This window comes from Artemia franciscana, chromosome 17 (genome assembly GCF_032884065.1).
Source record: "Artemia franciscana chromosome 17, ASM3288406v1, whole genome shotgun sequence".
NCBI classification, from domain to species: Eukaryota; Metazoa; Arthropoda; class Branchiopoda; order Anostraca; family Artemiidae; genus Artemia; species Artemia franciscana.
The window spans coordinates 21,032,153-21,046,368 of NC_088879.1; the positions used below are offsets into that span (position 1 = coordinate 21,032,153).

General features: G+C 35.0%; 1 protein-coding gene across 2 annotated transcripts in view; it reads left to right on the top strand.

Moving 5' to 3' along the window:
- Positions 1–2,934: 2,934 nt before the first annotated feature.
- Positions 2,935–14,216, top strand: part of LOC136037986 (histone-arginine methyltransferase CARMER-like) — a 28,474-nt gene continuing 17,192 nt past the window's right edge. Inside the window, exons 1-4 of one of the 2 annotated variants that reach the window (XM_065720893.1) lie at positions 2,935–3,207; positions 7,942–8,114; positions 12,614–12,836; positions 13,437–13,612. In XM_065720893.1, coding sequence (XP_065576965.1) covers positions 3,044–3,207; positions 7,942–8,114; positions 12,614–12,836; positions 13,437–13,612 — 736 coding nt within the window. In that variant the 5' untranslated portion in view covers positions 2,935–3,043. Of the gene's footprint in view, positions 3,208–7,941; positions 8,115–12,613; positions 12,837–13,436; positions 13,625–14,216 lie in introns of both variants that reach the window. The other variant, XM_065720892.1, reaches the window with a different exon arrangement.

Here is a 14,216-nt window from a genome sequence, read left to right on the forward strand (position 1 = left end):
TTTTTCTGTTATCATGGATATCAGTACTCAGAAATACCTCCCTCCAGGTTGTTTAGTGTATACGCACTTAAGAATTTTAAAAGTAGCTGCATAGCATTAAATTTCAAATTTAGGGTTGGCCCTAAAAACAAAATAGGCAAATAGAAGGAGGATGAAAATTAGACTATATAAAAATGTTGCAGACTCTGATTCCACTTCATATTCCTGGTTCTGGTTACTAGAAAACTCATGTTTACTAAATTTTAAATATATTTTATCTAAAAAATGATTATGTTTGGAATTGCTTGCCCAAAAGCGTATAATTGTCAATTATTTATCTGACTCCCTAATTATAAATTCCCCTACTCCTTGTAACTTCTTTCATCTACTTCTACTATTTCTATACCCCCAACCAACCATTCCTCCTTATTCTCCTTCAACCAATCATTCCTTCCTACCATCCCCCAACCCACCGTTCCTCCGTATCAACCAACAAAAGTACGCAATTAAGCCAATATTTAATAAAAAAATCTTTTAAATTTCTTTTAACTCTAAAAGATATTCAGCCGCCCTAATGCTCATTGTTAGAGAATTCCAGAGTACAGTTCCCATAAACTGCAATTGGAATCTTGATCTTCTGTTATTCCTAAGTTTAAACACAAATTCTTTACTAGTCCTCGTATTTTATTCATGAACATCACTGTTAGCACTATAACTATCACAAAAAGGATTTGAAACTAGGTTAGGCACACACTGGAAAACAAAAAGTGCTGGTTGATAATCATGTAGTTGGCCCACGTTGAGCGAACTTATAGACTTCAAACAAGTAGTTGTATCATTCTTATCTTTGACATACTTGCCTTTGATCTTTATTTTTATTATTTATTTATTTATTCAAAAAGAAAAGAAAACACATAACAACAATAATAATAAAGATCCTAGAAGCGAACTTGTTAAGGACCAAAACAACAAAAAATTGTAAATGAAAAAGAGAGAGAAGAAAAAAAAGAGAAAACAAGGGTAATTAAAGCAAATTGAACAAACATTTAGAGAAATATAATATCAAGATTTTAGTACATTATTATATAGCGTCCGAAAACTTGTGGATAGCTCGACACTGGAGGGTATTACATTCCATTGAATTATAGATTTATAAATTGGGATCGCTGGGCGGAACTAGAGATACACCTGGGGACAATGAAGGAACGGTTGGATGAACGGAGACAGTGGCCTTCAGAATTATTACTATTAAAATAAGTTAATAAGTGGGGAGGAAGATTTTTATGGTAAGCGGAATATGCAAGGGATAGATTTAACTTTTTGATGATTTATTCAAAAGGGATAATACTAAAATCGGAGTACAAGTCCTTGGTGGGATATAGTCGTGGCAACCGAAAAACTGCTTTGACGGCACGGTTTTGAGCAGATTTTAATTTATTGGTAACTGAAGGATAAGTATTGCCCCATACAGATCCGCAGTATCCGCAGTATCTTCAGAGCTTTGTTTTGCAGGATCTGGACTCATATGAAATTGCTTCTCCAGACAAGACAGTTATATGAGATCTGCGGGTAAACAATTGAGTGGTAAATCACTCGTAAAATTCGCTTTAGAAACCGTTTAGCAATAAATCATTCGTAGAATCGGATACTAGAAAGTGGAATAAAATTATATACAGCCATGCCTATACTCAGGTAGATTTTTAGGTACAGGAGGAATACCAAATTTTATATATACTGTTTAATTTTTCATGTTTAGCTAATATGAGTTGCAATGGGAAATCTAGTAAATATAAGGCTTGCAGAAAGTATTTAATCCACAGTCTGTATTGCTGTCACTATTTTTATAATAATTATAAAATAATTAGAATACCAAATTTTATATATACTGTTTAATTTTTCACGTTGAGTTATTATGAGTTGCAATGGGGAATCTAGTAAATATAAGGCTTGCAGAAAGTATTTAATCCACAGTCTGTATTGCTGTTACTATTTTTATAATAATGATAAAATAGTTTGAAAAGAAATGCTGCTGTAAATAATGAAGATTTATTGCTGTTTGTTTCAGATATATGGAATTTTCAGGAAATGTTTTCAATATTTTGTGTAGGGGTCGTATGGTCCTGTCTTGGTGATTAGGACATAGCTATGAAATTAAAAGATCTAGGATAGCATAAATTTGGAGGTATCCATAGGTAGGAACATAATAAAGACTTAGCAACTGATGGGATTTGTAGCACGATAGTCAGATTGAGTTGGTAATTTGAAATCAAGAAAAAAAAAATTACTTGAAGTATGGTTGAAGTGTCACTGAGTATCACGTGGCATAAAGTGTCATGGTTGGCCATCTTTTGACACATGTACGCATATTTTGGCGAAAATAAAAATTCTAGGAACATAGATAGTCAATGTTCTCTCCTTTATTTTCATATAGTGTTGGTTGCTGAAAGCAGAATCTGATTAAATTAAAGTAAAATATCAATTTACAAATTAATTACCCAAAATACCATGGGTAAGTTACGTTGTTTTCCAAACTTAACCAATGGGATACTACATTGTCCTTTCATCTTGCAAGAACAAAATAGTAAAAATACTTGACTTTTTGTCGTAAACAGTAAACCAATCGGTGCAAATATTTGGCTATATAGCTAATAGCGTTAGCGAAAGAAGAAAAAAAACTGAATGTTTAACATAAAAATGGTTCACCTTAAAAATTATGGTAACCTAAAGTCTTAATTTGATTTGTATCGAGGAGTTTTTAACTACAAATTATTTTATGTTTTTTTTTTCTATTTTGCTGAGAATCAGCATTAGTTATATAGCAGAAATATGCGTATTAATTGGCTTTCTACCCTAGGCTTGGTGGAAAAAACAAGTCATCATTTCTTGGAATTATTTTTCTCTATCTTTGATTATGCTGTCTTTATCAACCAACAGTGAATACGTTGTTTTCTATTTTTAGACTTTGGTGAAAGCCAACGGATTAGGAGAGAAAGTTCGAGTAATTGCTGGCAAAATTGAAGAAATAGACATTCCAGAGCCGATTGATTTGATAATATCAGAACCAATGGGTTATATGCTCTTTAATGAAAGGATGTTGGAAACGTTTTTGCATGCCAAAAAATGGCTAAAATCTGATGGAAAAATGTTTCCGACAAGAGGAGATTTACATGTTGCGCCCTTCACAGATGAATCTCTTTATATGGAACAGTTTAATAAGGCTAACTTTTGGTAAGTTATAGCCTTTTTTAATGGATACTCAGGTTTGAAATGTGCAGTCAAATATAAGCGTTTTTTTTTTTTTTTAATATACAGAAATGCGATTGTCTTACATGTCAAAGGGCTGAAGGGCTTGGCTGAATGCCCTAATTGCACTCTATTTAATTGCTGTACCAATATCCCTATAAAAAAAAATATTCTCAAATAATTTCTTAGACCCCACTGACTGTGCATGTATTAATATGCATATATTTCGGTCGAGACCTCTGCTCGGTCGTCCCCAGTGCTCAAAAGTAAATAGAGAGTAAAAAAAAAAAGATAAAAGCCCTAAGGACAAAATAAAATTAATACGATCCTCGAGAAACAAACACTAAATTAGAATATTTTGTTTTTTATGTTTTTTTTTATCCTTAAGCTTTGTATCTGCATGGTTTTTACCGTTATACTTTTGTGGACTGAGAACGGTCGAGTGGAGGGCTGGACCGAGATATCTGTACATTTATCCTACCATTTTTCACTGGCTAGAACATCCTCGTTTTTTCCTCTTCACAATTCGTCTCGTTTTGAAAAACATTGTTCTTATTCTTCCTCTTTTACTGCTATGTTTTGACGATTTCCTTTGGAATTGGGAAAGGACAGTGGAATTTTTGCTACTATGCTTCGACAGTTCCCTTGGAAAATACCTTGTATATCCTCCTCGCGCCAGCAAAGCGCCTATACTTGACATATTTTGATTACCTAACTATGGTAGAATAACAGTAGTACGTCTTATCGCTGAATAAACAGAAAACTTATCTAATTTAAACGTGCTTTACTGTCCGGAGAAGCATATTTTTTCACTGTGATCCGGAACAAAAAAAAATAGCCATTCGAATATTTGCCCCAGTTTTCTTTCATCGAGTGCTGTGAAATCCGGTTGTCAAACCAAAATTTAGATTTTTATTATAGCCTAGCTTAATATGACTGTTTGATCAGAGTCAGAACATTCGGAAAAGAATCCGTGCTTCACTGTTTTTCAATTTACGGAAAAAATTACCATCGGAAATTCATCCTTATAAAAAAAAATGGTGTCCTTTCTTTGACGTGTATCTTCTCTATTTTAAAATGTTAGCCCTTAAAGCCTTAAAAACCTTAAAGTGGTGGTTTCTAACCTTTTTTATTCTTAGCGTTTCTGACAAAAATTCACTTTCAAACTTAGTTTCACTATAAAGGAAAGAAATAGACTTTCTGAAGCCATTGATTCAAGTGATTCCAAAGCTAAGAACAGTTATGCTTTTTATTCAAGGCCCTTAAAAACATTTTTTTGCACAGTCATGTACGCAGGAACTCATTTAGGTGGGGGAGGGGACTTGCCCCATAAAAAACCTCTTCTTTTGGCAGCTTAGGCCTTTGGACCTCAAATATCTACAAACATATTTTAAATATCCACAAACAATAGAGCAATCTTTTTCGGCTTTTTGTCGCCTCCCTCTGCTTGACCGGGTCTCCTGTTCTCGCAAGTAACGGGCTCTGGTATTCGAGCTTTCACAAATACACCCTCGTGTCACTTGCTTCAGCCTGCTTCCCCGTCACGGCTGCCAGTCTTGGCTTTTTGACCTGCATAAGCTTGTTATCATAATCATCGTATTTCCGTTTTTTTTTTTTTTTTTTTTTTTTTTTTTTTTTTTTTTTTTTTTTTTTTTGTCATCAGTTTCTCGTTTTGTTTCTTTTTTTTTCTCTGTTTTTTTTAGTTATAAGTGCAAACACGAACACACTCGCGTTAACCATTTCTTCCCGACTGCTTTTTCTCTCCTATGCTCGCAGTTAATAATTGAGATGAATTTAAGTACTAGAAATTGCTTATTATTGGTAATCCAATGGGACTCAACTTGCATGTTTTATTCATTAAATTTCTATACAAAAAAAATGCTAGAAAATAATACTACAAAAAAAAGTATCTATGCACTAGAGGGATGTAGTCATCCTCAGTCCCCTTTCAGCATACTAGGTGATAATTTGACACCTACCTTAAACAGATAAATTAAAAACATGTAAAAGTAAAGTTTTATTTATGAATCGGGTCTCTCCCTTTTTTCTTGTTTTTATACTAGTGTTACAAATTATATCTTAGCTATTTATTTGTATACATAAATAAATAAATTATGTCATATTTTAGCCGTGTCTTTTCATCACGTACAGGTCTTTATGCTCTAGGCTATTTAAAAAGTTTTTAAATTTCCTCAGCGATTCATTATAGTTTTTGCATAATCTGGCTGTTTCTTAGCTTTTTTCGAATTTGACAACCCCTCTCTCCCCTTGCTCACTAAGTAGTGAGCTTGCTCTAAACATATATGTGTTTGCTCTACTCAAGATTGTTTTCAGTAATGAAGTTGTTTGTGACTCGGAACACTGAATTCTCAGGTTGCAAAGGGAGTTCTGAAGCTGCGGAAACATGTTTTACATAGAGGATATGCGGCTTGGTGTCTCCTCTTAGAGTTTCCCAATTGCATTCATTATTGAGCCAAGATGTTCAATTGACAGCACTTCCTTGATTTGACTATCAATAAGGATCACGTGCGTATCACCCATCCTAGCCGTCCGCACGCTTTTTGTGTTACAGGCTGAAAGTGCTCTGTTTGCTGCTTCATTAATAATTCACAGCTTGGGTACCAGTGTCATATTCAGCAAGTATGACCGCAGCTTTTGTATTATTAAAACTCGTTACGGAGAAAAACGGGTTCGCTGCTACGACTTTATGGTTGTCGAGGTCATTAGAATCCAATTGATGACAAAGTTCAATAAAGTCGACGAAAGGACGCAGGCTTGAGGTACTACCTCCTCAATCAGAACCAGATTCGATCCTAACCTGGGCCTTGATTCCATCATTGTATGTCTTTAATAGTGCGATGGTCTTTCCAGTAACGCCTTCTATCGTAGCCACCCGAATGAAGTCCTAAAATCAATGAAAATCTGTATTTTCTCCTGTTGCTGTTTTAAATTGTATTCTGGGATCAGTCATAGACTAAAGATCTGATCACGATCTTCCAAAGCCGGTTTGAGTCTTGCTTGGTTGGATTATGTTTGAGAGTTTTAGCGTCCCGAAACGTATTTTTATGTGTAATTGCGATCAGTCTCGCTGCTATTGAAACAAGTGATGTGCCTCGGTAATTTTTACATTCCACTCGGTCTTCTTTTTGAAGTAGAGACAATTATCGATATCTTCCACATATAGGGAGTGTATTCATTATTAAAGGCATCCTTAATAAGTTCTCAGAGCTTGTCTATGGGTAACTAAGGCAGACCTTTGAGCAAGGATGCCATCTAATAGAGGGCTTTTGTGGTTTTTAAGTAGTTACGCTGCATGACCACTTCTTTTCTTGTCGGCGTAACCATACATATACTCATGAGACTGAATATCTGGTGGCCTGAATGAGTCTGTGGAGTAGTGGCTTCCCCTAGAAGTAACTCCTCGTCTCACCAATTCTTAGAAATGTGTCCGCCATCTTTTGATGTGCTCCGCCCTTCTCGTGAGCACTTTTATATCCTTCTCTTTGGTCAAGGGAATGATATATTGTCTCTTTTTCCCGGCACATTCACAAAGAATCTGGTAAAGTTTTCTTTGACCATTTCGCGATTTTATCCATCTCGTCAGCTATTTTTGACAGGTGGAGATTTCTATCGGCTCTAGCGGATGTACGGTGTTTCTGACAGCGATTTATATTTAGCGGACATTTTGCAGGCCATTTCGTTCTTATTTGTAGAATTTGTGTCTTCATAAAAATACATTTTTTGGGAAGTTGTTTTAGAACTCCGAGGATATTTATAGCGGCTTCGTTCACATGGTATTTGAAATTGCTTTGTTTTCTCTCTATCTTGATATTAGAGCAGTTGAAATATTAACCAATGCTTTCAGCGTCGATCTTGGAGGGCGGTCAAGTGGTTAGGACGTTCAAAGACAAGAGATTTATCGTTATATATCCACTTTCAGTTTATGTTTACTCATTTTCTGACTCGGTTGCCTTCTTTGTACTGAGTTTGTACCTTAAGCCCGTCTTTGGTAAGAAAGGGTCAGGCCCAGTTTTTGACCCTGTGTCAGCATCGCCGGCCAATGCAATGTATCAGTGTCCAGACTAATGCAATTTGACTGAAAAAGGAAATCGGAAATGACCCGTCTCTTGCTTAAATTTCATTATTTTCTAGATTATTGTCATTTCCCAATATCATTGCTAAGTTCTGTTGCCCGAAATGGCACCAAAGAATGAACCTACTTGGAATATCCCCTCACTCAGCACCATATAGCCTTCGTTCTTTGTATAATATCTCATTCCTCCTACCCCTACTGTACCTTCAGATTTCAATCTCCTCATTACTTGTCAGCAGCTCTGGAATTTCCTACCTTCTTCAGTACAGATATGCCACTCATTTCGGACTTTTAAAAGGATTCTTAAGCACCATTTAGTTAAAAATCAAATAGAATAGTATTTGTTTTTATTATTGTTATTCCTCTGAGGAGTTGGTGTCCCCTGAGCGTTTTTTTTTCATGGTGTATGGTTGTCTTCTCTGCACTTTGACTCCCAGGCCTCAGGTATGGTTTCTTTTTAATCTTATATGGTGTTTGGCTGTTGTTCTCTTTTTTGGTAGTTGTCTGTATTGTATTATTTTTGTATCCCTGCCCGAGGTGTTCTAACTCCTTTCATAACCTAACTGAGGAAGCTGAATAGATGTTTCAAAAGATTTGTTCTTGAACCTAATATTAAGTCTTTTAAGGTACCAACAAAATTTTCATGGCGTGGATTTAAGCAGTTTACGCCATGCTGCATTGAAAGAGTACTTTCGACAACCAATCGTGGATACGTTTGACATCAGAATATGTTTAGCCAAATCTGTTAGACATGTGGTCGACTTCTTGACTGCGCCCGAATCGGACTTGCACAGAATAGGTAAGAAAAAAAGTTTTTCGCTTTTGTACTTTGACAATAACTTGAATGTCTATCAAAGAACAATTACCTAGTTAAGTTTGGGAACCATGTATTGATGGGCGTTGTTACAACATTGAAATGTTACAACATCGAACTGCGTTGTTACACCATTGAAATGGTAGAATAAAGAGAAATAAGGCCTAGAAGTCACTTTTGACTAGGCTCCTTCACACCCTTAACAGTAATGGCTCATAAGTTCGAATGCTGAATTCTTTACGCTAATGTTTGTCGGGAGGCTAAACTTGGGGGAAACCCTCTAGTTTAGATCATGGGTGATGTAAGTTAGAGTTCGTTGTGATGCCTGTCAGTCTTTTATTATTATTATTCTTTGCTTCTAAAAGCTGCCACAATATTTAAGAATTAACGACGCTTCTTGACTACTATGGTCCCTGCGTCGACCCTGCAGTGCATTCCTGCAGCGTGATTCGATCTCTGGGTCCAGTATTACCAAGCTAAGTTCAAATCCACTGCGCCACCACAGGACGCTGCCGCAATATACTTTATGCTCTTTCATAATTCAAAAATTGCGCCTGGGGTAAATTCCATTCTAAGCCCAATCAAGGGCTTAAAAGGCACAAAACAGCCCATATTCACCAAAAGTTTAATAGCATGTTTCTAAAAAAAAAAAAACTGCATAGTAAGAAATTTACCTTTTGTAGGTGATTCAGGAATGGAAATAATTATTTTCCTTAGTTTTAATTTAAAATATTATTTTGAAAACGAACTTGCAGAAATTTGAAAAGAGCTAGAAGCCCCTCAAAATGACGTCAGGTTTAACGTGATGTCATTTGAAGAGGCTTGAGGCTCTTATTATTGTTTTTTTTGTATACTTATTTTCTCAATAATATTTTACTATTAAGACCAAGGAAAATAATAATTACTATTTCTGAATCAGCTGCAAATGGCGAATTTTTCTTACTAGGCAGTTAAAAAAAAAACTTTTGGTAACTATCGGCTGCTTTACCTTCTGGGTCCCATTAATGGCTCAAAATGGAATTTGTCCCAGAAAGGATTATTAGACTATGAAAGAGCATAAGAAAAGACTTGAAGTGATGTATTTACCTTCATGCTAGCCAAATTACCTTGTAAACTGCAAATTTACCCAAACCCTCATAACTGGATTAAATTTTGAAAATATAGACTCAGTATTAAAATAAATGGTATCACACTAATTTTAAACACAGCATGGTAAATCTCTGTTACGTAAGGAGGTTAACTCCTCCATTAAGAAGTAGAAAACAATCCTCAAAATTTGCAAAACGTGGGTATTAGCACCATAGGATTCTTGAAGAATTGAGTCATATTGTTATTTGGTTTTATTCGTTGAAGTTGTCAAGTAGTTTTACATTTTAGAAAGCCTTGCGAATTTACAAAGTCTTTTCTTTTCCAAATTTTTTTATCAATCCTGTTGGAGCTACATCAAACTTAATTCTTTCTCATAAAAAATTCAAGGGAGAATTAGAAACTACAGCCTAATAACAAGTAGGTAGTAGAGAAAAAGAAGAAAAAACTGAAGTCGTGGGATCATTATTCACAATTAATTAAACATAGTAGCCAAAGGAAAAGTTTCAAAGGAAAGTAAAGACCAAATTACAGCCTAATAACTAGGCAGTAGAGAAGAAGAAGAAAAAACTGAAGACATGGGATCGTTATTCACAATTAATTCAACATAGTAGCCAAAGGAAAAGTTTCAAAGGAAAGAAAGACCAAATTGCAGCCTAATAACAAGTAGGCAGTAGAAAAAAAGAAGAAAAAACTGAAGACGTGGGGTCATTATTCACAGTTAATTAAACATAATAGCCAAAGGAGAAGTTTCAAATAAAAGTAAAGAACCAAATTAAAACCAAAGACGAGCAGAAATAGAGTGATATAATAATTCCAGTTCAGAAAAAAATGATGCATTATTCATCATTGTAGACACTAAGTGCATGCAATTGCCAAAAGAGTGTATCTTCAGAATGGACTTGGGTATTAAATTGGAACTTTTGGAGAATGCTTAAAGGGGAAGATCAATGGACCAAAAGCGATACGTGGACGTTACTACTAAAATATTATCACCGCTAACGCTGGTACATTTGCTGCTGAAATGTTAATAAGTCCAAATTTGCTGAGACTTCCAGAAACGAATATCATTGTATAGTAAACGGTCAGTCCACTTTCATTAGTTCTATTCAATAACATTGGTTACTATATTTATAACCAAGCCTGGTCAAAATTGTCGGGTTATAATCAAAGGATAAATAAAAACAAAAGTTTTCGCAAAACACATGAGAAGCAAGTGACAATCAATTCCTTCAAAGGTTTTGAGTTGGTGGCTGGGGAGCAGTAGTATTCCTGTTATTTGAACACCTTGATTAGTCTTACAATGTTTGTTGTTGTGTATTGTTGTGTTTGTTCTATTTCCAGTAAAGTGCAAATTTAAATAATAGTTTTACTGTGTAGTTTTCAATTAATGGGGAAAGGGCATATTATTCAAATAGAAAATCAGCATAATTTTTGCCCTTCTATAAAGTTGAAGCCATCCTGACCCTCGTCCTGTCACAACCTTGAATATAGATGAATACTGCTTAGTCTTTTTTATATAAGAATCTTTTTGTATTTTATTTTCTTTTAACTACTTGTTTGTTTAAATAAATGCATATTGAGCTCAAATATTAAAGAGGCAATCAATTTTTTTTTTTTTTTAATTAGGACGTCAAGAATCAATGCAGCCAGATTTGTTTCATTATTGAGGTTCCATTGCTTTTGAAATTTTAATTAGGTTGTATTTATACCCTGAAGTTTAAAGTAGATCAACATGAAAAATATAGATCATTTTTCACTAAGAATGAAAACAACCATACTGTCTTCAAAAATATATTGTCCTTGATAAGCTGCGCTTTCTTCCCAAAGTTAGAATTAGCTTTTTTTTTACCTCCCTCCGTCCAACATTACCTTAAAGTTTCAACTGTGTCCCTTAAGCCTTTGATTTTCCATCCTGAGATATTGGAAATATGATATTGTAATAATCTGGATGCATATAGTGTCTTTAAATTTTCAACTGTGTCCCTTAAGCCTTTGATTTTCCATCCTGAGATATTGGAAATATGATATTGTAATAATCTGGATGCATATAGTGTCTTTAAATTTAGCTCTACCCTTTTTCCCAAGCCACAATTCATTATCCACTTTCACCCCCCCCCCGCCCCAAGTCAAAATTATAAACCTACTTGACCCTTGAACGCTTTCCCAAAGTTTCAGCTTAGTTCCTTGGGCCATTCCCAAGATGTTGTCAAATGTACGCGTGTCGTTTCTATAGGACATCTTCGGGAAGGTCTTGTCATCTTGACCCTTCGCAAGGCTCGTAAAAGCTCATTAATAATAGGATGTATTTTGGACCAAGAGTTTTTTAGCCTATTTTGATACTCACCCCTTCTCCACTTCTATCAAAATGGCCCATTCTTTCTTTCGATTTAGTTTATTATCCCCTTCAACATTCTCTGAAAGTTTCAACCAATTACGTTTAGCCATTCCTAAGATACTGCAGATACGAAATTATGCCAACCTGGGTGTACATAATGTTTTTTTATTTGGTTAACCGTCCCTCTACCCATAGTCATTCCTTTGAAATCGCAGGTAAGCCCTTTGACAATTTAGATGCACATGGTATATTTAGATGCATTTTGATTTAATTCAAAATTGCCTGAAATTTTCAACCTAATATCCTTGTTGCAGGTACGCCCTTTTGACAGCCTGAATCTGCGCAATGACTGGAGTTTGTTCAGCATTTTCGGAAAGTTTCAACTTAATATCCATATTTGTTCTTGAGATATTCCAGATACATGATTTTACTTGGATCCACTTAGTGTCTTTTGATAGAAATCAACACTCCTATCCCCCAATATTTGCTGAAAGTTTCTAGTTTAATGCCCTTAGCCATTCCAGAGACATTGTTGATATGCCATTTTGACAACCTGGATGCACATAGTTTCATACAACATGATCAAAATCTGCTAAAATTTTCAAGTGCCGCATTTTTTTTTGTAGGGAGGGGCCGTTGACATATATAAGTTATATAGGAATAACCCTACTCGTCGGAATAAATATGGTCAATAGAACTACTAAAATTGAATGACAATGGATGCTTGAAAATTTAACATTAGCTATTCTACTCAAAATTTTTCTATGTCATTTCATCTTTTATTCTGTTTTATTTTTTTTTGGTTTTTAATATTGTCATACAATTGTGGTGTGTTTATTTTGTCGGCAAAATGAATCCCTCATGTGTTCTTGATGCATTACTTGCAGTGCAATCCTTGATGAACCTGTGTGCCTCTAGGGTAAGACTATATTTATGCACGGAGGATTACGCCCAGGGAAGTTAGGATAACTTAGATTAAAAACTTTTGTGCCGTGGAGACATAACCAGTATTTAGATCAGTGAAATCCGTTACAGTTTTTAAATGATCTTTTGCTTCTAGAAATTCCACTTGAATTTCACATGCTCCAAACAGCAATGGTTCATGGTTTGGCATTTTGGTTTGACGTCGCCTTCTTAGGTTCTGTGACTACTGTTTGGCTATCGACAGCTCCCACCGAGCCGCTGACTCATTGGTACCAAGTTAGATGCCTCTTGGAGCAACCATTTTTGGCTAGACAAGGACAGCTTCTTGTTGGAAAAGTCTTGCTTGTTGCTAATAAAAGGTAATTAATTTTTTTACTTTGATATTTCATACATTAAGCCATTTATATCCCCATCCATCAAGCCTTGATACTTTTTTTTCCCATAGGAGTGTTTTTCTTTCTGTAGTAATTATAGTTCAGGTTTTATTGTCTAATAAAAAATTTGATTTTTCCTAATATACGGATTATGCAGTCAGTACCCAGGAGTTTTCTTATTTTTCAGCTTTAAAAGTTCCAAAAATTAAAATCAGGAGTTCGATTAATTTTTAATTCAGATTCTGGCTCCAAAAGAATTGACTCAAAGTACCAAGAACGACAAATTAAGACGCTTTCGTTACCCTCTCCTAGACCCATCTTAGGTCGATTCGTAGCTGAAAACCGAGATATTTTTACGTTTTTTTCTTTTGATTGTTTTAATTTATCAGTTTTTTAGGTCAGTATTATATTTTCATCAATGTTGCCACGTTGAACCATGAAAATAAACAAGCAAAACTAATAAGTTAAATTTTGCAATGCCTTTTGTCAGTAAAAACTCAAATATTACAATCACCGGATTCCCAAACACTTTGGATCTCTTAATGTATAAGTCACATTAAAATATGTGTTAATTTTCTTTTACAGGCAAAGCTATGATGTTACAATTGACGTGAGGATTGAGGGAACTAATATTTCATCAGTAAATACTCTAGATTTAAAGAATCCTTATTTCCGATATACAGGACAAGCCCCATCAGCCCCACCAGGGCAGTCGACTACATCACCGGCTGAAGCCTATTGGTCACAATTGGATGCACAAGGTGCGAGGCAAGGTATGTGTGTGGTTGTCCTGCTTTGGCTTATTGCGGTTACCTGAACGTAAAGAAAAAGGTCATAATCCCTTTGTTTTGAATATCATTACAAGTTTGAAGAAAAAGCCCTTTCAGCTAATGTATAAAAAATCTTGTATGAGGTAGACTTGTTTGTTTGAAACTAAAATGAAACTCACAATGCCGGATTAAAGAGTTGCCAATATTAATTATTTAGCTGAAAACGTCCCCTAATTTATATGTTTTTTATTCTCCTTTGAAGTATCATTCTCTAAAATTATAGGCTTACAAGGTAAGAGGTAAGGAATGTGTTCCCTTGCCCTGCTTTGCCTGAGTATAATCTACCAATGATAATCAAGCTTTTATTAGATTTTTTGGGTGGGTGGGGGTTTTGAGGTTGCTCTATAAACAAGCTATTTGTGCCTGTTTTGGTTCCATGTCGAATGCAGATCGAAAGTTTATCTGGTGGTTAAACAAAGCCAAAAAGGGAAACAGAACTTTTTTTGGGTTTAAATAGCTTTATCAATACCTTTGGGAAACTATTGTTAATATTTAATTTTGAAAGTTAGTTGAATTATTTTAATTCAATGAAAAG